The 27612-nt window shown below is 36.4% G+C and overlaps 1 protein-coding gene across 31 annotated transcripts in view; it reads left to right on the top strand.

The window, feature by feature from the left end:
• DLG2 (discs large MAGUK scaffold protein 2) overlaps positions 1–27612 on the top strand; it is a 2077851-nt gene that overhangs the window by 1117226 nt on the left and 933013 nt on the right. For 2 of the 31 annotated variants that reach the window (XM_067038382.1, XM_067038384.1), the window contains exon 1: positions 19816–20275. The exons of 28 other annotated variants lie outside the window; for them this stretch is intronic. In XM_067038382.1, the coding sequence (XP_066894483.1) occupies positions 20198–20275 (78 nt within the window). In that variant the 5' untranslated portion in view covers positions 19816–20197. Of the gene's footprint in view, positions 1–19520; positions 20276–27612 lie in introns of those variants that run through there. One more of the 31 variants, XM_059070584.2, reaches the window with a different exon arrangement.

Consider the following 27612-nt stretch of genomic DNA (forward strand, 5'->3'; position numbering starts at 1 on the left):
GGCAAAGATGGTTTAATTAGAAATCTATTATCTTAAATCATAACATCTAAAATTAAACAAAAAGGTATCATTCTAATATGTGTTAAAGGCATTTGATAAAATCCAACACTCATCCTGACAAAAGTTCTTAGAAAACTAAAAACAAAAGGCTACATATTTAACTTCGTAAATAACAACTATCCCAGACTTACAATCTTTTTCATACTTAATGTTGAAAGACTAAAAGAATCCCCATTAAATTTGGGGTGAAGAAAGATAATTGTTGTTAGTGTTATGCTTTAACATTATTTGAAATTTCTGAGCACTGAAATATAACATGAAACAGAATGAGACCTGTCCAATAGAAGATTAATTCCTTTTTTTCCCCCAAAACTCAAGATGCGCCTAATGTAAGACAGGTATTAAAACAAATCAGTTGCTTCCCTAATTACTCCAATAAAGAAAAAATATAGCTTTTAAATATTCCATTTACAATAGCAGCAAAAAGTACAACATACCTAGGAATAACTCTAGTACTATCTATGCAGGATATAGATGAAGAAAACTATACAATTTTACTGATTGATGTCAAAGGGTATTTGAATAAACGATAAGTTAACCCATATTCCTGCATATGAAATTGAAAAAAAATTAAAAATTTTCAATATTTAATACAATTCATCCTAGACCAAATAATAAAGTATTTAAACCTAACAGAAGTATTCTATGTTTGCTCAGACTAATAAATGGATGGTAAGAGTAATGTTAGTTGTCAAAGGGTAGAATAATGAATGCACTATTTGTCCTACTGCACATATGCATTAATAGCATACATTAATAAGCATTACAAAGCTGTAACAATTTAAAAATGGTGCAGTGCTGACACAAGAACTGGCAGACAGACCTATTCAATAGAATGGCTAACTGTGAAATAGAGCTTAGTGTAAACAATAATGTCATATAGGATGAAGGAATGAATACAATTCAAAGAAAGAACAGATAGAGTATTCAAAACTTGGTGTTCAGAAAGCTGATAATTTGCTAAGATACAAAGCTAGAGCCATTCTACATTGGTATAAAGAGTGGTTAAGAGAACAGGCTCTAGGGGCTGACAGAGTTCAAACAAACACCAGCTACATCACTTACTTAGTCATGTAACCTTGGATAAGCAAATAGATCTTTCTGAACTTTGGTTTCCTCACATATAAAAAGGGACAGTAATAGTTATTGCCAATAACTATTAATATAAGTAATAGTTATAAGGAGGTTATGGGAATTAACTAAGCGATAATTCATATAGATAATTTAGTATACTGTTTGCAAATACTCTTCACTCAATAAACATGATCAGTTATTTCTATCAGAAACCAAGGTGATTACATGTGTATTAATAGGCTAATGTAAAAATAAAACCATGAAAAGTCCATATTTAACTGGTCTTAGTTTTGAGAAGGACTTTCTAATCATAAATACAATAGAAGAATTCACAAAGAAAAAAATAGATGTGACTACATAAGAATTTTAAAATACTACGTTTAAAATATAAAAAGCTGCAAAGCCACAAATAAAACAGTTATATGTAAACTATAAAGAGCTCTTACAAATCAATATAAAAATCAGCAACATCCTAGACAGTTAACAAATATTAAGATAAATTCAAGTAAGTTTTTAACATTCTAAATCAATATTTAAAACAACGTAAATAAAAAATATGAATGTGCATCAAATTAGGAAAAGAATATGGCAGTGCTCCAGTTGCCAAGAGTGTGGGAAGATGATCACTCCATGATTCTGCTGGACAGGATTTATATCATGTAACATTTTGGAAGGCAATTTGGCAACACTTTATAGAGTCTCAAAATGCTTTCACCATTTTAGTCTTATTCTAGGAATTCATCCTAGGGAAATAATCAGAAAAGCAAATAAACATTTTTGTATACTTATTTTATCATAACATTGTTTATAATAATGGGCACATCCATGAAACGGAATAGCATGCAGCCAAAAGAAATCATGTATTTAAAGCATATTGAATGGTGGTCCAATTTCTCACTATAATGGCTAAAACATTATGCAAATTATAATCAGTAATCACACCAGTAGCTACATTTATCACTACATCTGCATCTAAATGTGCACCTATATACAGAAGGAAATATACCAATTTTCTAGGTAGATACCAGAATTACAGGTAAATTTTACTTTTATTTTATGTTGTGTATTTTTAGGTTTTCTACAATAATTAGCAGCAACCATCTGAAAAAAATTGGACAAATAGTTGAAATATAGATGGCGTTCTGTTTGTCTCTATTTTTTTTGGAAGGTAATACTTCACATGTGATGTGACAACTTGCATTTATGAGATTTTGTTGTATTTCATCAATTTGGCATGAATTTAATTTTAAACTTAATCTTTGGAAAATTAACATTAGACTTTCTTTTTAGTTTGTTTGTAAAATTTGGGAGTGAAGAACAAAACTGAGGTTATGAAATTGCTCTCAGAAACAGCTGGAAACATCATTCAGTTTTGTATTCTGTTTAATGTTCAGTGCCCTTTCACAGGGAAATAAGAGAAATATGAGTCTTGGCATATGTTATTTTTGCATGAAAGCTTACCAAAATCCCTGGTGTATTTCAATTGCAAGAGTGATAGGCAATAGCATTTTTTTGTCTCTGCCATACAGTTTGGCATTTGATTACAGTTTAGTGCTTCATAATATACTGTCTTTGGAATTTCTCCATCTTATGAACTCTCAAAGTATTTTATCTTTTTATTCAATTTTAGCACATTTTATTCCATTTATCAAGTTTTTATTTATTGAGCAAGTTTTATCTTGTAGTAAATCCTACTTCTTCTACTAAACTGTAAAGTCCTTGAAGTCGGGAACCATATCTTTTTCACTTCTATACCTCCTGGACCTCACCCAGAATATCTTGCACACGAAGGTAGTAATTTCTTACATGAATAAATAGAATAAATGAGAAATAACTATTTAATATATTGCCTTCTAATTGTTTCAGATTCTATTTTTTCTGCCGAGATTGGAAGTTTCAGGAAAGCAAAGCCTAGGATGTCACATACTATTTTTGCACCTAATACCTGCTAATAAACTCAGAAGTATTGCCCACTTAAATTGTTTAACCTTTTGTTTTGCAAAGTAAGTTTAGATAAAATGATCTGAACATGGCTTATTACCACAACTAGTAGTTAACCTTAAACAATGAACAAGGATTTATTTAAAGATTTTGCTTTTGTTTTTAGCCTAATTTATGATAAAAGTGGTTGTTACTTAAAGCCACATCATTTCCACTTACCACTTCCAAATATTTGATAAGTACCTATAATGGACCAGGCATCATTCAAGCTAGTAAATAAAAAAAGGTAAAATTCCCTGCCTTCATAGAACTTGCATTCTAATGAGGATGGTGGGAGAGGAAATAAATAAGTGAAAATGATGTTAGGTGCTGATAAATTTAGTTTTGAAAAATAAAGAGGGAACAACCAAAAAAAAGCTTCATTGGAAAAGTGTCATTTTAGCAAAGACTTGAAGGAGGCGAGGGAGTGATCCTATGGCTATCTCAGAATGAGAATTCCAGGCAGAAGCTAGAGCAAGTCATGCAACCTGAGGAGGGTGTGCTGTTGATATATTTAAAGCACAAGGACCAAAACAGTGACCCATTAGAAGATCTATACCGAAAGGTATAGAAGATCTATACCTGAGTTTGCAAAGTTGTGATGAGGTATAAACTGCATGTAAAGCACTTAGCACAAAGTCTTGTACATTTCAAATAATTGATAAGTGTTATTTATCATCATTATGTGAATTACATGAGCTAAACTCTTAGAACATTGCTAGAAAAAAGCACCATACACTGATGTCTTTTTAGGGTGGAAACATGTCTGGGTCAAGCCTACTTGATTCTAATGCATTATTTCCTTGCATAACTAACTACTTGCTATGTATTCTTTATTTCTGGGGGATAACTACTTATTCATGTTTCTAAATAAAATTATTTAAAATGCGTCCACGGAGCTTCCGTGAATGAGCTGAGGGAGTTTGGATTTGTCCTATCCAAATGCCCAGAGATATCTGGCATGGGATTGCTCAGCAGGCTTTTCATGCAAAGTTACAGTGCTGAGGTAAAGGCCCTGCTGCTCAGAACCCAGTGTTCCATACTCCCTTGGTGATGGTTATGGTTGCTCTCATAGACATTAGGTCTTACAGACATCCTCAACGTGAGCCAAGTTCCCTTAATGGATGTGCTGGAAAGAGTTCAGTGTTACTGAGTCAAGAATGTAATTTGAGCTGTGCCAACTGGAAACAAATTGATCATTTTGGCCCACATACCTGAATCTGAAGAAGCCCTTCCCCATCAGGGAAGACTTTCCAACATGATGCAGTTAAATTCCCAAATGTTCCTGGATATGGAGTCCTAATTTAGATTCGCTGTCAAGCCCTTGAATATATTTTCAAATGTGCCCTTTTAAATGCTCAGTGGAAAATGGGATGAGGTTCTAGTATGTATTGTTGCATGCATGATCCTTAGTGACATTTTCTTTTTATTCCTTCCAAATTGGGAAAACAATTGCAAATAATTTCCTTGCATTTGGACAAAGAAAGGGAGCACAAAGTATTCCCAAGATCTCTTGGAGTAGTTTGTCCGTCAAAGATTGCTGAGATTACTAGTTTATAGACTTTGAAAACTTTGTTTCCTAAGCAACAGCGAAAAATAGAGTCAAAATCAATTTCTGAAGTCAAAATTAAGTACCATGGTTAAGTCTGTTTCTATACCAAAACCAAACTAGATAAAATGGAAAAGAAAAACAGAATTAATTGGGTTTTCTTAAATTCTTTATTGATCCACTTGTAATGCAGGCCAGACAGAAACATATAGCCAAAATACTTTCACTGTTCCTAAAATGTTAAATGGTGTCAGAAATGGACAAGTGTGAAATTTCATTAGGAAAATTGCTGTAGGTGAGAGGGAAGAGAAGAACAGAAGTTAGGTAGAGATAGAATTAAAAAAATAGAAGTTTTGGCTAAATTGTCCTAGTTTCTGCTTCTTTTCTTCATTGTTTCATACTTCTTTTTTATGAAGTCATTTTGTCCATTTTAAACCCTTCCCATTTTAAGAAAACCAACTACATTCAAGATTTAGATGACAAGCATCCTTTTATGTCTTGTTTCAACAACTTTATTGAGGTATAATGACATATGATAAATCACATGTTTAAAGTGTATAATTTGATAGATTTTCACATATGTCTCCATCTGTAGATCCATCACCATAACCAAGAGAGTGAACATGTCTACCATCCCCTAAAGTTTGCTTGTGTTTTCTCATAAACCTTCCCTGCTCTCACCCTGTCCAGTACCATTCAACAACTGATATGCTCTGTGTCACTAAAGATTTGTTTACATCTTCTAGAATTTTATATAAATGGAACCATAATGGAATCATATGGTATGTGCTCTTTTAGTCTGGCTTATTTCACTTAGCCTGATTATTCGGGGATTTGTCCATGCTTTTGCTCATATCAATAGCATTCCTTTTTATTGCTGAGTAGTATTTCATTGTATGAATATAATAGTTTGTTTATCTGTTCATCTGTTGATGGACATTTTTTTTCCCAGTTTTTGGCTATTACAAATAAAACTGTTGTGAACTCTATACACTATCTTTAAATGAACATATGTTTTCATTTATGTTGGGTAAATGCCTAGGAGTAGAATTGCTGGGGCATGTTGTAGATACACGTTTAACTTTTTAAGAAACTACCAAACTTTTCCAGAGTGGTTATGCTATTTTCCATCCCCAAAGTGATTATTCCATTCTACATCTGCACGCTTATCTCTCTCACTGGCTGGACATTTTCCTGAGTTCAGTTGGCTGTAAGAACATATCTATTTCCTCTATCTTCACCATGAGGATAGCTCCCAAATGTATGCCTCTAGTTATCATCTTCCTCTGGATCTTCAGCTCTGCAATTCCAACTGCTAATTAGCTAATCATCTACTTTACTAGTACTTTTATGAGACTATGAAGATGGGGCAGTGGGCCCATGCCCTAGCTCAGTTCCCCTGAATTCTCTTTCCTTTGGCAGAACCCAAGGTAGAACTGCTTCCTGGCATGATTTCGCCCTATCATGAATAAAACCTCTCTTTAACTCTTTTCAACTCCTGTGAGACAGAATGGAACTTTCACAAAGACGTCACTGAATACTTCACCAAAGACATCAAGGGATATGAACACAGAGAATAAGAAGAGGGTCTTCTGATCCCTCACACAGCTAGTATGCTCATAGGAGCTAAAGTCCCTGCCCCAGGGAAAGAGGACTGGTACCAAAGGACAGGCACCCTGCCCCCATCTGTAGTCAGGAGAGGGGATTCTGAGGCAGACCTTGGCTGGATTCACACAGTGCCACTGTTAGCTGAGTGACCTCCAGCAAGTTCCTTGACTTCTCTGAGTCTACTTATGTGTAGACTGGAGCCACCTCATAGAATTCTTTTAAGATTGAATAAAATAAGTAATTATTTGACTCATATTAAATACTTGATGTTAAATTTGATAAACATTTTAACCATATAAAATCCAATACAAGCCTTAGATATCTGTATGTACCTTGACTCCAATGATCTTTTGACCCCTACCTTATCTTATATTCATTGATCTTATCTTTTTTCTGGTTATCACCTCTCTCCTAGCTTTACTACTTTTCCTACCCACTTTAAATCTGGTAGAAATTCATTCTAATCACTTCTATTGCATAAATTCTCAACTTTCTTGTATTACTTTCACTTTGTCCCTTGTTTTCACAGAATTCACCATTCAGTAAGGAAACTCTATATTATATAGACAACTGTAAATGTTGCAATGCTCAAGGACTTGGTTTTGAGCTTTTTCACTAACTCAGCTAGTGATCATGGCTTTATATACCAGCTATATGCCAATATCTTCTTTGAAATGCTAGACCTGTATATCCAGCAGTTCCCTTGACGTCTCCACTCAGATGTCTAAAAATATCTCAAAATTAACATGTCCAGAACCAAACTTCTTATTTTTCCCGAGAAACCTGCTCTATCCACAAAATTCATTTCAGCTGGTGGTAAATGTAGACTTCTAGTTGCTCATGTCAATAGGTCTGGAGTCATCCTTGCTCCTCCCTTTCTCTCATACCCACATCCACTATCTTAAAAATATGTTCAGAACCCAACCACTGTTTTTTATTTCCATGTGCATTAGTTTTGTCCAAGCTACCATTACCTTTAAACTTGATCATTGCAATACTTTCTTAATTATTATCTCTGCTTCCAGCCTTGACCCCCTACAGTCAAAATTTTCAAGACAGCAGCAAGAATGACCTTATTAAAACATTATTCATATCGTGTTACTACTCTGAAATTGCTCCCAATCTCATTCACAGCAAAAGCCAACGTGACCACAATAGCTTATGAGGCTTACAAGTTCTACTTTCCACATTCTCCCTTCACTCACCTCTCTACCTTTCTGATCTTATTTTATACTGTCTTTCTTCTCACTCTGCTTCAGCTACTCTGACCTCCTTACTGTCATCAGACAAGCCAGCCATAGTCTTTCGCATAGAATATTCATTTCCACATATCCTTCGAGCTTACTCTCATTTCCTTAAGACCTCTACTCAAGAGTGACTTTTTCAATGGGGTTTACCTCAATCAGCCTATCAAAAAATTTAACCACTCTAACACTTTTTATTCCATTTATCTGTTCTGTTTTTTCTTTAGCTTGTATCAATATTTAATAGATATGTGTTGTGATTTATCTTTCTTATTATTTCCTCCCTACACTCAAATGTAAACATGAGGTAGGGATTGTTGTCTGTTTAGTTCATAGTTATATTCCCATTGCTTAGAAATACGGTGGGTGCATAGTAACCCTCAAAAGTGTTGAATAAATGAATGAATGGAGGAAGGGTTTTTTTTTCATTACTTCGCTTACTTGACATATATACTCCTATCTTTTCCAGAGCCATCACAACTTGAACAGATCTAAAAATTAACACACCATTACCCCTTTCACTTTTTATATGGATGTAGAAATCCCCAAGGCACAGGTTAAACCTCCTAGAATACACTGAAATAGAAAATGTCAACAACACTTCCTTTAAAAAAAATCCTCTGCTTTAGAGGAGCTTACAAAGAACCCTCACGTGGACACTATTGACCACGAGGAATAATCAACAAATTATATTAAATCTCTAAGAAATATATATATATTAAGTCTCTAAGAAATTCATTAGTGAAAATTTCATAAGACTATAAAAAAAGAAGAATACTTAAAATTATAATGAGGGGCTTCTCTGGTGGTGCAGTGATTAGGAATCCACCTGCAAATGCAGGGGACACGGGTTCCAGCCCTGGTCCGGGAAGATCCCACATGCTGCGGAGCAGCTAAGCCCGTGCTCCACAACAAGAGAAGCCACCGCAATGAGAAGCCTGTACACCACAAGGAAGAGTAGCCCCCGCTCGCCGCAACTAGAGAAAGCCCGCGCACAGCAACAAAGACCCAAGGCAGCCCAAAATAAATAATTTTTAATTATAATGAGACAAGGGGAGAAATAGAAAGTAAAATGAAAGAAGGGGGTACTCTAAAGCAAATGCTTCCTTTGTCTTAGAGGTATCTCCAAGTTCCCTGGGCTCGAATCTCCAGCTACTTTTGACTTCAAGTCTCAGCCTATAAAGCACCTGTCACATTTTTACAGATTCTATCTCCTTAGTTATTCCTTTTTTTATTCATGCATTTAGAAAAATTGTTTTAGAGCACTTATTATGCACCAGGCACTTTGTTAGACACAGGAGATACAATGGTGAAAACACAAGCATGTTCCCTACTTTCCTGGAATGTTCCACAAGGAAAGCAAGGAAAATATATATACTAAATAGGTCATCGTCAATGTGACAGATATTGTGAAAAGTAATGTATTGTGTTAAGGGACTGAGTCAGGGATCCAAATCTCATCGAAGGTGTCAAGAAAGAATGTTTCTTACATTGCTTCTTGCCTTTTTCCTACCATCATCACGCTAACTAAGACCCTCATTATCTCTTCTGCCTCCATCATTCTGCCGACTCATCAACTCTGACCATATTTGTCATGATTACGTGTTTATTGGCATTCTCTAATTACAGTATGGCTACAGTCTTTTCGTCCTTCTTTCCCACTATTCCTCAAACGCATCTCATGTTTTCCAACCTTTTTACTTTTACTCATGCTGTTTCAAGCAATACCTATACTTTTTGTCTTGATCTGTTTTCTCAGTGCCAACTCAAATTTCCTTTCTTATTGAAAGCCTGTCTTCTCTCCTCCAGCACGTGGGCTAGTGAATATTATCTGAACTCACAGCACTTGCCCCTTCTTTATTTATTTTAATTTCATCATAAGCTATTGCATGATATTTTTTGTACTGTTACACTCTGTCTTAAAGACAGGAACATTGAAGACCAGACAAGTTTAGAAAATCAAGAATTAAGGGAGGAGCAAACCAGGATTAAGTGACTTAATGTCTTAGAAATATCACTTTCTAATATGTAAAAGGTAGATAATGTTATCTGACTCTGAGTTTTCTTGAGATGGTCAGAGGAGATGAGACTATTTCATAAAGTGTGGTTTACTTAAGATGGTACATAGCAAACATTTAAAAAATACTTATACTTTAATTTTAATTTTAATTAGAATAGAAAAATTGGAACTAGAATATAAACCATCAATTCTCTTTTCAAAGAGAATTGTGGTTTACTTAAGATGGTACATGGCAAACATTTAAAAAATACTTATACTTTAATTTTAATTAGAAAAGAAAAATTGGGACTAGAATATAAACCATCAATTATCTTTTCAACTAGACTTTATAAATTATTTCTGGTTTTTATTTTACTTTTTAATCTTATTAATAAACATGTATTATTTATATGTTACTTATTGCTTATGGAGATGTCTTACTTTGATTTATTCTGGTGATGACAAGTTTATTTAAAATAAATTTATTTAAATAAAAAGTGAGTCAAATTAAGTTTTAAAATAACATAAACAACAATAGAGGTATTATGTGAACATGCAAAAATGGATGAGGTTAGATAAATGCTGAGGTAAGGCATGTTAAATACTTTTGTGGGCAAAATACTTTGTATACCTTAAAGATGAAATGCACTAATTTCATGTAAAGATGCTTAACGTAAAGTAGCTGACATAGCGGAGGCACCTAGCAAGTTGGTCTCCTTTATATTCTTTAAGCTGGAGAGAGGTTACAATTAATATCAGGAATATTTTCAGTAACACTATCTGCAATTGACATTTGCACTGAGGATTTCAGCAGCTGCTGTTTCTGTTTTATGTAGGAGGCAGGATGGGAAAGGAATAGATTATGTGTTTTCATTAGTGGGGTCTCATTTTTAAGGAAATGAAAGAAGGAGTTATTTATTTATGAATATAGTTTTCTATATTAAATTTTGCAAAAAATCACCTGTATCTATCTATGGAAGGGGTGGAATTACAAAGTGAAAAAATGGACAGCTGGTAGGCCACGAATCAACAAGTCTCATTGATTTATCTTTTGAAACGTTGGTTTTCAAAGCACTTTGAACCCTTCTAGCAGTGACTTTGATTTATCTCTTAATGTATGAAGACGAGTATGAGGTAAAAATACAAATAGAGGGTAATAATAAATGCTTAATGTGGGTCTATATAGTGCCTTCCTTTCTTCTCCCAGGAGTATGAAGGAGTTTAATTCAAGTGATATGCTCATTCATTTGTTTATTCATTCAGCAAATAACTATTAAATTATTCAGATATATTTATTGAGTGGCTGCCATGTGCAAAGGACTATGAGGACACAAAAATAAATAAGGGATTTTCTCGAATTGTTCACAGTCATTTAGGGGGCAACACTTAAGTTCAAAGTAATCACAAATGAATGTCATAAGAGCCAAACCTGAGATGTGTACAAGTGCAATAGGAAATGTTAGTTTTAGTGCACTAGTACAAGCTGGCCCGTCTCAAGGGATCAGGAAAGGTTTCATAGAGAATTACTGAGCCAAGTCTCAAAAAATGTGTAAAGATTTGTCAAATGACAAAGACAAAAAGGAGCTGGAAGTGAGGTGAAGAGTTAGGACTGCAGGCAGAGGAAACAGCATGTACAATGATTCAATCACATAGAATGTGTGTGTCTGGGAAACAGAAAATATTTTGGTGAAGGCCCAAAAGATGATATGGCAAGGGGATAACTTCATCAGAAATGGCCATTGGACTTAAAAGAACATTCTCTTATAGATCAATTCTTGGGTCTTATTGTTATGGACTTACAGATTATTTGTTTAAGGTGACTTTAGAAATTGATTATAGAGTCCAATACCCAGAGGTAATACAACTGGTAAAAGTGAAATTAAAGCTAAAAGCAGTGACTCCAAAATTAGCACCCCACTTCCATGGATGGGAGAAATCCTGCTGTTGAGATAGCTAGAATACTGGACTGTATAACTGAATCATAATTGATAAAAAGTTCCCATGCCGAAGGGCTCTAATTAGATGGGTGGTGTTTAAATGTCTCTATTTGTGGCAAGCTTTGTCAAAGCATGTAAATTTGAAGGGATTGAGTGGAATTCTCTGTTACAAAATTACTCAACCACCCATCTTTTAGCATTGTGTAGCTTTATCAGGAAAGCTGTATATGGTCTTGTTTATTGTACTGATTTTTGTACTCACAAGTTAAAGTTCTTGCATGTTCCATTTGCTATCCATTCTTTCTTGGCTGCTGGCTTGATATTCTTGAACTTTGCTCCTCACCTATATCCACCCAGTTCTACATTCCTTTGATAGTTATTGCCATATCAATCTATATCCCCGGTTGTAACAAAATTTAATTGTAAGCATGTGGCAAATCACAACATGTGGATTCAGAACTACTATATAAATTCAGGATCCATTTGAGTTTTTCTTTTTATGAGAAATCTGTAAAATGAAAAGAGGCTCTGAGAAGACTCTCAAAAAAAAAAAACTATTTAAAAAGCTTAAGAAAATATTCATTTGGCTCAGAAAAGAGACATTTGTGAAACTGAAAGTCTTTAAATTTATGAAAGATTTTTACAAGGGTTTGGAAACTGATTTGTTTTCTGCACTAATGGAATAAAAAAGAGGAAAGAACTTAAGAAGGTAGACTTCCTAACATTGAGGATGATTAAATACAATCATAAAGAGTTTTTAAAAAAATTCTCTGCTTCATAATACTAAGCACGTGTTCTCTGTCTAGACTATCTTTTTTTTTCTTTTTCTTTTTTTTGGCCTTCCCTGAAGATTAGAGGATGAATAAAAAATAAAAATAAACATTTTTATTGCACCTATACTGTGTGTCAGGTACTGCTCTAAACAGTTTACATGTATTATCTCATTTGGTTTTTATTATCAACACAATGTCATCGTTTCCATTATTACCCACTTTATAGAATTGACATTACTTGTCCAAGGTCACACATATGATGGTGGTAGTCTATCTCACATCTAACTTGAGGTAATTAATTATCATATGAGAGTGTCTTTTAAACAGCATTTTAATTAGGTGACTTCCTGGCAATCTCTTGCATGAAACATTTCACAATAAATCTTATACATACTATTGTCAGACATGCTTATTAAACACTAAAACCTCACATGTAGGTCAGTTAAATTCTCTAGGTTTTATTTGGGGGGAGGTGGAGGGAGTGTTAAGTTAGAGGCAAGCCAGTTTGACTTATCTGAGTTTGTATAAAGTGATGGCTAGAGCAGTGATTTCTTGAGCTGACTATGGCATCCCAGGATATATGGGACTCAATAGGTGCCCTTAGAGTAAGAGTGTGGGGTTTTGATCAGGGCAAGAGAGTTGACCTTAGGATCACCAAAGGAATAAAAATGAAACTGAGAGCCCTGCGTAAAACTGAAAACTTAAAAGCATTCTCATTTAATGAGAGGGCTTCTAAAAACTTCATGCATTAGCCCAGGGAAGCAATAATGAAGAGTATTTCTATTATGAGTAGAAAAATGACCAAAAAAAAGTAAATTTAACACTTTTGTGTGAACAGAATAACACTAAGCCAAATATATTAAACATGGGACTGCTCCTGAACTAGTGAAATCTCTGGACAACTAGCAGAAGAATGTGCAAAATTATTCTGTAGCAACAATAACACAATTAAAGGTCCCTGGGACTCCCATAGGAAGTACAATCTTACTAAAGAAGATCTTAGAATAAAAATGTACAGTGACATGCAGAAGCTACCCACCATGAGTAGAATTAGCAGGATTAGACTTCCAAGAATATTAGATGAAAAGAGTACCAGATAAGGACTACAAATTGAATACGTTTTATTTTTATTATTATTATTATTATTTTTTGCGGTACGCGGTCCCTCACCGCTGTGGCCTCCGCCGCGGAGCACAGGCTCCGGACGCGCAGGCTCAGTGGCCATGGCTCACGGGCCCAGCCGCTCCGCGGCATGTGGGATCCTCCCGGACCGCAGCACAAACCCGCGTCCCCCGCATCGGCGGGCGGACTCCCAACCACTGCGCCACCAGGGAAGCCCTGCATATGTTTTAAATTAAAAACATGATAGAGGAAGGAATAAATATCATAATAAAAGAATAGAACATCATGATGAGAGACTGGGAGGATTTTAATATATAGAATGCCTAGAAATTTTAAAAAATATATATATAATAATTCATTAAAAATAAACACTCTGTAGATAGGTAAGACAATAGATTAAAACTTAAGATAAAAAATAAGAATGAGGTCTGAGAATAGAACCCTGAAAGAAGCACAAACAAGGGAGGAGAAGAACAATAGGAGGTCTAAAAGCAATAGAATGGGGCTTCCCTGGTGGCGCAGTGGTTGAGAATCCGCCTGCTGATGCAGGAGACACGGGTTCGTGCCCTGGTCCGGGAAGATCCCACATGCCGCGGAGAGACTGAGCCCGTGAGCCATGGCCGCTGGGCCTGTGCGTCCGGAGCCTGTGCTCCGCAACGGGAGAGGCCACAACAGTGAGAGGCCCGCATACCGCAAAAAAAAAAAAAATAAAAAATAAAAAAAATAAAAGCAATAGGATGGGTCACATGAAAAGGTCCAGGAAAAATATAACAGGATATTAGGAGGAGAGAATAGAGAGAATTAAGGGGAAGACGTATTGGAAGAAATAATGACTGATACTTGTTTATAACTAATCAGATTGAAGAAACATAATGAATTCCAAGCAGAATTTTAGAAAAATATTGTTATTTCAACTGCAGCTCAAAAAGACAAAATGTCTTCAAACAAATCATAGAAAAGAGACATATTCTTAAAATAGAGCAGTTGGATCGACAGCAGACATCTTATCATAAAAATAGATACCAGAAGAAGGTATGAGATAATGTCTTCAAAGTGCTGAGGGAAAATCTTGTCAATCTAGAAATCTTTATTTACCTTTGTTATCCTTCAAACTCTAAGGTGAATGTAGACAGTTCAGGAAAAATATAAAAAGATTGAACATATTTAACCATCACAGACTTTTGCAGAAATAACTATTAAACTATATACATCAGTAAGAAGGAAAATTACGAGGGTGAGGATGCTAAAAATAATGAGAAAATAAATTAATACATGTAGGAATTATTTTGACTATTAATTGTAAAGTAATAAATAATGGTGATAATAATGACAGATTTGGTCTGGAATAGAACTACTACAACAAGATGGAACTAAAATACTATCAAACAATAACATGGAATATTGGGTGTAGTATTAAAATCATCAATTGTACAACTTTATAAAACTTAGTTTGAAAAATTAGATCAAATGAAAAGGGTGATTAGCACTTCAAGTGTCAATATTTATTATAAAGCATAGTAATCAAGATAATGTGGTATTAGCACAGGTAAATAAAAATAGAACAATCAAAACAGAACCCAGAAATAATTAAATGCACACTCATGTGATCTAGGCATATGACTTAGGATAAAGATAGACAACTGGCCATAAATATGGGGGGGAATAGATTCCCATCCACACCATAAAATTTTTTAAAAAAATTTAAGACTTAGAAGAAAATATCAGATGATTTATTTATGAACTTGAGATAGGGAAAATTTTCTTAAGATACAAAATGTACACACATAAAGGAAAACATTGTGAACTGTGTATGATAAAACATAAATGAAATTAAAAGACCAGTCAGAGATTGGGAGCAGACATTTTCAGTGCATGTAGTAAAGAATTCGTGTCCAGAATACATAAAATACTTTTATAAATCAGTGAGATATAACCTAATTTAAAAATGAACAAAGGTTATGAATAGAAGGAAGTTCAAATAGACAATAAATATATGAAAAAATGCTAAGCCTCACCAGTGATTAAAAAAATGCACATCAAAACTACAAAGAGTTAACCGTATACATTATGTTTGAAAAAAATTAATGTCTGATTATAACATGTCATCTAGAATATAGGACTCACATAAACTACCAATGGACACATCCTATGATCCATCAATTACACTTTGAAGTATCTACTCTAGATAAAGTTGTATGTCCTTAAAGAGAGAGGTACAAGAATGTTTCTTGAACATTATTTTGAGATAAATTCAAGGTGGAATGGAGTGAGGTGGGAGATTTTGATTATATTCTGAAGAGATTATTTCTTTAAAATCAACCTGAATCAAATATGGCAAAATGTTAACATTTAATAAATCTAGGTGGTATGTACATGGGTGAGTGTTATATTACTTTTTTGTATCTGTGGGTGCCTAAATATAATTAAACACTTAAAAGAAAGGACATATGACATATTGAAAGACTAAAGAATTGATTGTGATGATTTTGAGAGCAGAAAAAAGAAGGAGGCCTAGCTCATTATAATTAGAGTCAATAGGCTTGTTATTTGTAGTGACTCAAACATTTTTTCACACTTATCCATGACTGGTTGATTCTTTGGGGCAGAAAAATAACTATCTGCAACTGGGTCATTGGTTTTAATGTATATATCCAACTAGAGTGATCATTTTTCCTATTGTCCATACAGATAAAACATGCAGAAAGTATGAGATATTCCTTTGCCTTTTTATGTACATCGACACTAATTATTGTGCTTTTTCCAGTTGACATTCATTATTGGGCTTATGTAGAAACCAAAAAAACAATAATTTTCTTTCTGAGCTCCCACATTATTTTTCACACATCTGTTATTATGCCATTCTGCATTGAAATTTATCATTTTATGCGTCTATGTCCCCAACTATGTACAAGTCCTTGAGAGGAGGGACTGTATCTTATTCAGTTTGCAGTCCCCAGTGCTTTACAATAGTAATAATAATTAATACATTTTTGTGGAAAAGTATTGCTTACCTTTTTAATCATATAAGTAATAATATGAATATATTCTCATTGTAGAAGACTCAAATATTGCACAACTACATAGACTAAAATGTAACTGTTTTTATCCTCCCTTTTTACTACTCTCTACAGAGGTAACTAACATCAACATTTTGGCATCCCTGTGAATTAAAGTTAAATATTATGTTTAACTTCTTTTAGTCATAAATTCTATGTAGTGTCTATTTGACACCTGCTGTTTGATAATAGACTAATATCGGACTTTAAGGGCTATCAACTATGTATATCATATATGCAAACAAATCAAACAAATATTTAAATGTTTATTGTTTTTGTACATTAACTTTTTATATTTCAAACATGTATTTTCTTTGTTATATACCATACACCTAACCTAGATAGCTTTTCAAGCTACCAGATATTAATTTCTAGGGCTTAATATTTACTCTGTTTTTATAATTATTTATGATATATTTAGATGATTTTTAAAAGGAAATCATGTGTGTGCTGGGCAGAAAATGTAGCTGTATAAGTCTTAATGGCTTGATTTAAATATTGCATTTACCTTGAGAATTCAGAGGAGACTCACACTGTGTGTGTTGAGGCATGGACCAAAAGCTGCTTAAAAGGATTAATGTTGCATCTCAAACTCAGCTGCACTGGTAGGCTTCTGTCATATGAGAGGTATTAAAAATGAAATTATAAAGGAAAAGGTCTGTCTAGGTACTGATGATTACAGATGGAAAGCGTCTGAAAAACTTGTTTTCCATACACAGCAGACCTGCAGAAGTTATTTGTCTCAATCAGCAGAGCAATGGTTAGAGACTATTAGGATTTACTGTAGGCAGCTGCTGCCTTCTTTGTAGCAGGTACACCTGCCCGGAGAGAGCCCAGCAAAGATGGTTGTATAACTATGGCAATGACTTCATTCCATCGACATGATACCCATCTTTAAAAAATCTTTTACAACTGAAAATTGTGGATATGCTTCTATTGCCTCTTCTAGACTTTCCAAGTGTGTGGATTCTCTTATTTTGCCATAGACATATTCAAAAAATATATTTTGAATGCCTACATTGTGCTAAGCATTTGCCTTACATGTAGGCCCTGACTACAAATGACCTATTCCACACTGCCCTTTCTATCTCCAAATGCCTATTTAAGGAATAATAGTTATTACTGTTATCTTTAAAGTTAAATCTCAGCTGGTAGGCCCAATTTATTTTCTTAAGAACTCCATCCTATAAAAGTTTATAAAGCCTCTGGGTCAGGTGTGTGAAGAAGGTCATTAAGGGTTCAAAATAACAGCAAAACCAACCAACGAAATGATCAAGCGTCAAAGATCTTGCCAAGCGCCAGTTTTAGTGACTTAAGAAGCCTTAACTTATGAAGAAAGTGCAAAAATTGTTTTATGATCTGGCAGTCTCATCAGAGTAAATTAACATTCTTTGATTTCCTCTATGATATCAGTGATTTGAAAGCTCGGTATTTTTTTTCTCACTTCTTTATTGTGGGATTCCATCTTAAAATATTTAAAACGGAAATTTCTACTCATTAATATAGGGACGATTGCTCCCCCTCCCCTTTTCATTGACTTTATTCTGTTAACTGAACAGTCTTTTAACTAAATCACAGCTTAGACGAACGCATATGCAGGAATAATGAATTCCTTTAACATCACAGCAATATTGGGGTAAGCTGTGGTCCTACCGAGTAGCTCTTTGAAAGCTAAGCAGGAGTTGTCATTTATTTATTTGTTGGATTTCTGTGGCACTTTTTTCCCCAAAGAGTACAAGGTGTGATGTGGTGAATTTAGCACAAGGGTTGTCTAAGAGTGTCAAAAGGAAATTAAAGGAAAGTAGAGTGCATAGGAACTGAGAACACAGAGCAAAAGTAACAGCTAATGGCAAAACCAAACCCCAGGTGGCAGTTAGGCATGTTGAAGAAGATAGAAGAATCTGGGCTGCCCCGAGGGTACCACTGTTGGCTTTTCAGAACACTGAGTCATTTTACCAGAGCCTGCGCCCCCGGTGAGCACTAGACATTTCTGTTCAATACTCACATGGAGACCCATAGACTAGGAATCAGAACCATAGACTCACAGGGCAGGAAGGGGCCTAAAAAATCTTCTGCCCAATCCTCTTATTTTACAGATGAGGCAAATCAAGCTCAGAGAAAACAAGGAAACAATTTAGAAACAAAGCCAGGGTTTGAACCCAGATTATTCATTTATTCAGCAAACGTACATTGAATACATTGTGTTCAACACTGTTCTAGGCACCAGGGTTACTTTAGTAACACGGACATGGATCCTGATCCCACACTGCCTTGTTCTACCTCCAATTGCTTATGGGGATATTCAGTGTACTTTATAAAATGGCATTCTGTTCAATGGAGACCCAACACCCTCTGGGGGTAAACCTCAAGTGACTTATAGTAAGAGAAGGGAATTCTTTTCCAATTTTCTGTTAAGTGTGTTGACATTCTTTGGTCAACAGATGCTCCCTAGGGCAAGTCTTTCAGATCAACTGGAAAACATTTGCTGGATTGGGTCTCATTTGTGGATCAGTGGATGGAAGGTTTTCCTTGCTGAGATGAGCAGTTTATTTTTTTGTCCTCTAGTAGGATGGGCAAAGGCTTAGACATTATCTCTCGCTGGAGAAAACACTTGTCTCTTAAAATTGACTTTACCTTTAAAATGCCTCATAAATAGCCTAAACCCTAGTAAGGTAATTGAAATTGGAAGCACTTGGTGGTAGAATCAAATGTGAGAATTCTTCAAAGGAGAATGGTTTAAGAGTTGCCATAAATCTACCTTCTCAAAAGTGATATTACAATCCTCCATTTAACACTGGCTATCACTACAAGAAAACTCCCTTGTTAAAAGAAAAGGGAGTAAATTGTTCTATTTTAATTTGAAGGTAGATTTAAGCCCCTCTCCACTACTCAGTCTTCAGGCAGTAAACCTGTGCTTATAAAAGCAGCCCGGGTTGCTTTAGAGGTGGAACCAATGAGTTTAAAAGCTGAGGACCTTCACTCCGGCATTAGGGGATACATTTCATCCCGTTCACTTCGCCCTTTGTCCCGGGCCAGCCTTCAAAGAAATAAAGTGTTATTCTTGCAAACTGTGGGTAAGACTGGCTGATGAGCGCAGGTATAGGATTTTCCTTGGACCAAATGGAGTTGAGGAGGGGGCAAAGGAAGGACACTTCTGTTTCCAGCCACCCTAACAGCCCGATCTTCTCGGAGGATCAGAGCGTGCTTCAGGCTCCGGGGACACCTGTTTGTGCCCACAAGGCCAAGTCCGTGGTGGCCCTACCTCTCCTCCGTGCCTGGCAGCTCCTGTATTGGCTGATTTACCTGCGAGGCTGTGTGTGGATCTGCCTTTCCGCGGCCACTGCCGCCAGCACGTACTGCCAAGGCAGAGGGAAGCCAAGCGAGGACGGCAACTGCCGGAGCCCAGAGCGGGAGGTGAGGCACCTCCCGGAGGAGTTGACTGCGGCTTCCTTTCCTCCTGACACGCATGGAGTTTGGTGACGGAACCGAAGAACTGCAGACAGATACTTAGCCGCCTGGATGTGTGTGCGCTGGCTGGGAAGGCAGCGCCCGCCCGCCTGACCCGGACCTCCTGTTGGCAGGATGTAAATATACCTGCGGACTGGCCAAACAGGACTGCCCTTCCCCCCAGCCCCCCCTCCTCCCACCCTCTCCCTCGGCTAACCAGCATGAGAGGAACTGAGAAAGCAACAGCCTGCAAGTGACGGCTCCAGACCGATTCCGCTCGTCTCTGAGCCGAGGTGGGAAGTTGATTGTGCAGCAGCTTCATTGCGAATTCCTTCCATTGGCATCGCTATGTTTGCCTCTATCTGGTATGCCAAGAAGCTGGGTCGCAGGTTCGTGCACAACGCCAGGAAGGCGAAATCCGAAAAGGTAGGGAATGAGTGGGGATGAAGATTACCTTTTCAATTTGCCAACTGCCTGCTCTGTACTGCTGGTCTGACTGAATACAGACGCAGGCTTTTTTAGCTTGGGATGCAAACTTGCCTCTCGCTGGGAATGTAGTCCATGCCACTTGCAGGAGGGGGAACTCTTGGAGCCTGGTTACTTGGGAGAGAGGCCTGGAGCGGTCAAGCAGAGTCATTAGCTGTTCAGACAAAATATTTGGTGAAATCATCAATTGCTAGTGTCTCAACAGAGGCTTAATATTCCTTTAAATGGCACAGGGTGAAAGCAATTGAGCAGCTGAAATCTTTGCTTCTTCAGGGAGCTCTCTAGTAAACTTGTTGCTACACTGTATTATTTTTATTACTAAAATCTTTGGTTCTGAAGGGGGCATTATTATAAATCCCTGAGCCTTCCTCCAGTACTTGTGTCCTAGTGTGTGTCCTAGGAGCACATATTTGGGACTCTCAGTAACATTGACCAGACTCCACAGGGGTGCTTGATATCTTCTCAAATCAACAAAGCCATCACTTCAAAAGTGTTTACAATGAGCAATAATTCTATTTATAATCGGATAGTCCTGGCCATTTAGAGAATGGCTTTGTATTTCTTTTATTCAGCATGACTGGTTGTTTCCAGAGAACCTCTATGTAGATTTACCTCATTAGTTTTCTTTCTCTAAGAAATGAAAAAGGCCTGTAAGTCCTAAGCTGCATAACAAGCTTGCATCTCTAATTTGCTTTATGCTTTCAGAGGCACTGGCCAAACTGTCATGTTTAGGAAATCAGTATCCAGTTTGTTAGGTGATGGGGAAACTTCCAAAGAGAACAACATTTTATGAAACTGAGATTTTCCATATTATTTTGAGGATGTGATCTTTGGTCAAGCATCGTGTCTTAGAGCTTAGACCTACTCTTGAGATAGACCCAGAGGAGGGTTTCCTGGCCTGTGGCACAGTCCTTGCTCTCAACTGCAAAGATTCCTTCACTTTAACTTGCTATTTATTCCTTCAGAGTGGGAATGTTGATAAAATGGACAAGAATCCAGTGATAAACCAAGATGATTGTAGTGTGAAAAGAGAAAAAAACATCACTGGAGTTCTGACATTAGGGTTGTAGCCTTTCAGAATGTCCAGATCTGAGGATTGTAGAATGTTGACAGACTTGTTATTTAATGGCACTTTTGCTGGAGGAGTAGTAGAGAGAAGCAAGGGTGGGGTAGAATGGATTCCTTTCCTTTTCCATATATCGCAGGTAAAACGATTACAAACCTAATCATCATATACCAACACCATATATCGTGAACAGCTGGGTTTTGAGGGTTTTGCTTTGTGTTGTTTTGTTCTGCTTTAAGGAAAGAGACTTGAAAATGGGTCTTTTATTGGAGCAAATATTTTGAAAAAGCGCCTTCTTCCTATGAAATTATAGGTTGTATGGATGAGGGGACTGTCAGGGACCACAAATGGCCCTGAAAGCCACTGGGAGATACTGCCTTATGCCAAATTAGTATGCAAAGAAAAGTAGAATTTCCCAGTGACACTTAATTCAGGCTTGGGCCTGAATGTGGAGAACACCAGCTCTATGAAATTCAGTGGACAGAACCTAAAAGGATGTTAATCCAAGGAACTAACACAGGCTTCTGCTTCTTGAGTGTAGGAAGAAGCTAGTAAGGGGCCTTCAGTATCTCCAATTTCATTTCTGTAATGGCCATTGCTTGGAACAAGCAAGAAGAAACCAAATGTAGGGTTAAGGTTTTTTACTACTTTATTTATCTTACTCAGAGATAATACTTTATTTGTGTTACCCAGAGAGTAAGGAAATCAACATTAGAGAACTGAAGTTTTGCTCCTTGAGTGATAAAGACTAAAGGAAAAATTATTAACTCTAATGCCCTTGCATTAGCCAGGAACTAAGAGAAGTTAATTTTGAACACTAAATGATGATAACTAACATTAAAGTAGCGTCTCGGGTTTTTTTTTTTTTTTTCATAGAATTTGTATTCACAGCATTTCTGGAATAAATTAAAAGGTGTGCTGCCTTGAACAATGAACAACAAGGCCCTCAGTCGGTGCTTAGCGAATGGAAATAGTTTATTCTGAGTACCTTATTTTATCATAAGGCTTATTTAAAACCAACTGTGAATTTTAATATTTATCTAATGAGTACAGTAATATACTTCAACTGAGAAGGCAGTTAACAAATGATACTGCAAGCTGGATGAATTCCTATAATGTATTACTGTAACAGCAGAGATCATATAAGTGTAAACAGGAAGGGGGATGTAAGGTGCTGCTGACTATATGTTGTCAAGCTTTATTATAAAGAGAAGGAAGATGTATGAAGCAAGATTATTGTTGAGTTTTATTTAGAAAATGACCGGTATACTTAAGTGTGAAAGAACTATTGATAGCTTCAGAGCAGATTTTAGCATTTGGGGGTATAAATCTCTGTCAGAGACAGTGACTGTGATTTTGTTTCAGTACCTTCTATAAATTTGGGCTTCTTTTTGCTATAGGTAACATAGTTTATTTTCTCCTATTCTAATTTTAAAAATCCCATCATAGCCCATCAGTCCTACTTTAGCATTCAGGTGTGGTTGGGGAAGTATATTCCTCAAGGCTGGGGTTAATTGAAAAGCTAATTGGGAATGTGAAAGCCTAAATGCCATCCCTAAACATGAAGTATACCTTATTCATGGCTGCCTGGCCTACTGTTTTACCTCATCTAACGCCAATAGAATTAAATAGCAGCATGGAATGTAGTAACAATAATAATGATAAAACAGTCACAACAGTAACAATATTAACGATAGTCCCTGTTCATGCACACAGAATGCTTTAGACTGTAGAGTTTCACTTAATCCTCTAAGGTAGAAATTGTTTTTCTTGAGTCCTAGAGAGAAGAGTAACTAGCCCAAGGTCACAGAGTTAGTAGTAAGTATTAATGCTAGGATTGGAAACTGAGTTTACCCAAGCTATTCTAAAAATGACTCTAAGTCTCTAGCCCTCTCTTCCATCCACCTATCATTCACCTGTCTTAGTAAGTCATGAGGCTTACCGAATCAAAGTTACTGATGGTGTAACTCAACCCCCTTATTTCAGATAAGACTGTACGTACCTAAGCTATCTTAGACAGTTGTCTGTCCCGTTATAAAGACTTTACACTCTTTGACCCCTTTAAATAAGTGTCTCAAGCTATCATCTTGACACCTATTATTCCTTTTAACTAGCTAGTAATTGTTATATCATCATAACCTAAACAGGCATTTGTGTTCATTACTTATCCTATAAAAACCAAAGGTGTCTTTCACCAAAAAAACCCAAAACAAAACCTAAATTCTTGGCAATTGTAGTTGCACTCTCTTTTTAGAGTAAGTCAAAGATGTTAGCTGATTCATGTTGTCATTGTTCTAAAAAAGAAAAAGAAAAGGCTCTTAGCTATTCTTTAAAAAGACAGTATGTGCATACTAACAAATTCTGTGAATGAAATTATTTTAAATGTGATGCAATGAAATCAAGGCTGCCTGGCTGCAATAGAATACCTTCATTCAAATAATTGTTTTGACCCTGTGTCCTTAATTCAGAAGTTAGTGTCTTACTTGTTTGCCACATTTCAACTTAAATTGCTCAATTTAATGAGTCTCTAGATTGTATTACTGTGAAAGGGCAGCTTTAAGATAAATTGAACTGCAGTTTCTGGTGACATAATCATATGCAAGAGTATAAAACACTTGAAGTTGTGAACCTTCACTTCTGCATCAGCTTCTTTCATTTGTTTTTAATTTTTATATTTATTTATTTTGATTTTAAGCATATACCATGAAAGTAGGTGCATGATACATTTAGAAAAGACTGGCATCAGTATCCATCATCTAACAGACACAACTGTGGATGAGCTTGGCTGTGATATATATTCTATGAGTGATGTAACTGAGCACAAATATTCTGACATTAGGCAATATTCACCTTGGAGAATTCTTTAAGAACCAACACACTGGTTCTACCCTCCTCCCCATCTAAACCAAACACATTAATTCAACGTAAACCAACATAAGGGGAAATTTAGTAATGTATTCGCTGGCAGTATGGCCAACAAGAGAGAATAGTGTCCTGGGTGATCCTGGTATAGCATAAAGAGCATTGGGCTTAAAGTGAGGACTTGGAGGGAATTGTAGTCCTGTTCTTTGCTATTTAGCCTGAAGCCAGTCATATGCCTTCTCTAGGCCTCAGTTTTCTCTTTGTCAAATAGCAGTAACGCCTATACTTCAGTAGAACCCCAGTGTCTCAGGATACACTCCAAACCCCTTACCACGTTTACATGGCCCATCATGATATGGCCTCTGCTTTTCTCTCTGCTCTAAATCCGCATTCTGAACTATTTTCAAATTCCTGAATGTCCCATGCTTTTTCTAGCTTCTAGGATTTCGCTTATCCTGTTTGCCTGACTACTAAACCACAGCCTAGCCGTACCCCTAACTCTAAACTTAGGTGACATTATCATCACTAGGAAACCTTCCCTGGCCCCTACAAGCCCAGGATGGGTCTTCCATCAGCTCCCACAGCAGCTTGTATGTCAGTTGTAATCATCTTTGTTTCTCATTTCTCATTAGAATGTGGATTCTGTGAAATGAAGGACTATTCAATCTTTTCCACCATATCTCTAGGGCCTAAAAGAATGCCTGGAATATGGTTGTCTCTCATATCCTATTTCATCAATTCTAGGTTGTCATCAGTTGCAAGATGCACCATTTTTTCATGTGTTACAAAGAAAAATAAAGATTGTCAACGGAACTCTAACATATCATCAACTGTAAGATTGCATTGATTTCAGAGATGTTAAAATGTGAAAAAAAAAAAGTTTATTTTTAGAATCAATGAAGTATGGCATAGCTGAAAGAATGAATAATGAATGGGTTTATTTTGAGGATTACGTGAGTTAATATAAATGTTTAAAGGTTACACTTGCTTTCAAATCACTTTTATTTCTTTGCAAATCATAATAATAGTTTGCATAGGAAAATATAATAGACAACCCTAAAATATATCATACATTTTGTCCTGTGCTGATCAGACTCAACCAGCATTACGTATGCTATTCTGGATTTAGGAAGGTAAATAAATAGAGGGAAAATGAAAATGAAGGTTATAGAAGAAATTGCTGAAAAGCCATAATCAAACTGGAGCCATTTAGGTTGCAAAAGAGAAACCTTTAAGAAAGAAGGCTCCTGGCTTCTCAACGATAGTTAACTTCTGTTGAATTCTTTCTATGAACTGAGAACTGTGCTTATACAAGGATCTAGTGAGATCATTACTCTTATTATTAATTTTTAGAACAAAAACACATCACCGGTACATGACTGGGATTAGACTGGGTGGCTGACTATAGAGCTCAAGCTCTTAATCAATAAGGAATACTCTGTATGTATACACTCATACATACAGAGTACTGCATATTATGTAATATACTGTATACCTGATATAGGTTTACAGTGACCTAGATATCAAATTTATTTTTCCCTATGAAAGATAAGTGTAAAAAGTGAATTTAAATGCAAAATCTGTCATTGAGCATAGGCATAAGAAGAAAGGTCCTGATGTTGAAGATTCTCCAGTCCTCGGTGAATGAGAGAATCTTCCTATGTCTATTTTTGCCTCATGGTAGATTGAAGAGTAGCCTGACCTGGCAAGAAGGATGGACAGATTGTCCTCTCAGGTCTCTTTCTCAGAGCGTCTGAGTCTTTGAGAGCTCCTCAGTCGTGAGCAGCGGCTTGACTCAGCACCAGTGTCTGTCTAGCTGTGGTGACAGGGAGGACGCTAAATGCGGCCCTGCACTTCTCCTCTGTCACCTGGCACATGAATCAAGCAGCAAAATGGACAGTAGCACCTGTTCTGAGGTCCCAACTCAGCTGCCCACCTTGGAAGAGCGCAAGGACAGCTGTTAGCAGGACAGGGAGGGAGACAGAAGGAAATGACAGGATCAGAGAAACAGCTAAAATGCAGGGGGAGAGCAGGCTGGAGAGAAAGATAACAGGTCACAATACCACTGTAAAATTGTCATTGATAATAGTAATGCCTATTTATTGAGCAGTTTACTCAAGCACTATGACATGCACTTTGCATGTATCATCTCATTTAACCTGCTCTACAACCACCTAAGATAATCTTGTTATTAGCCCCCATTTTACAGATGAAGAAACTGAGGTGTAAGATGTTACAGGTTTTGCCCAATATCATAAGTAGTGGAACCAGCATTCAGGGCTAGGTCTGGTTGAATCCAGAGCCTGTCACCCTAACCACTCAGACCCTGTGCTTTTTAAACTGTTCTTGGATTGGGTGAGATAGTGATGTGGAGAAAGGATAGACCAACACAACAGCCATCTTCTCATCTGCCTGTGCTTCATCTCTGTTGAGTAACTATGTGGCTAGACAGAAGACCTGGTTTCTTATTGGTCTAGCTTCAGATATCCAGATAGTCTACCTTCAGTCATCCAGATAGTCTACCTTCAGTCCAGTTTACAGAATTTGAGTTGCAAATTGTGTTTGTTTGTTTGTTTGTTTTGATCTGTTTTACCCTCAATATACCTTTAGAATGGTCTTCCTCTATCTGGTATTATTCAGTGATATTTATTACATGAGGGATAGGGATGTAAGGAAAACTCTCCCATCCAGCAATAGTAGCTCAACCATGATGATCACTGTAGAGATAAATTGAATAATCAAATAATGTACACATCTTATTTGCATATGTATTATGTTTATGGAGTTAATGGAGAAACCATGTCACTTTAAATCATGCCTTGTAGTATTCACTAATAATTTCATTTTAGGTAGTCTTATTTCCCCAAATAAATTATTAAATTGTTAATTAAATGATTAAATCATTAGAAATTCTGTCCCACTCAGGATACCTAGTACACAGTAGGATCTAAATAAACCCTGGTTAAATTATTGACTCAGATGGAGGCCTCCGAGCTGCACAGGAACAAGACTGAATTAGGGGTCAGTAGACCTGTACGTTATCTGGCACTGTCCCAACCATCTGTGCCACCTTGGCTAAAGTCTCTTAATCTCTCGGGGCCCGAGTTCTTCATCTGCAACCAGACTCCTTCCAACTCTAACTGTCTTTGAATTCTAATCCTGCTTTGCTGTAAGACTGCGGAGTCCTTAAAGGGAAGGATTTGATCTAATTCGTCTTCGTACTCCCAGGACCTAGCACAATGCCCAGAACTAAGCAAAACTAATAAAATTTATGTCAAATGAATGTAAACAAGAGGCCTAGGATGTCTTTAACCATTAGCAATAAGAATATAATGGAGAATAAGAATAT

The sequence above is a fragment of the Kogia breviceps genome, chromosome 7 (assembly GCF_026419965.1).
Source record: "Kogia breviceps isolate mKogBre1 chromosome 7, mKogBre1 haplotype 1, whole genome shotgun sequence".
NCBI lineage: Eukaryota > Metazoa > Chordata > Mammalia > Artiodactyla > Physeteridae > Kogia > Kogia breviceps.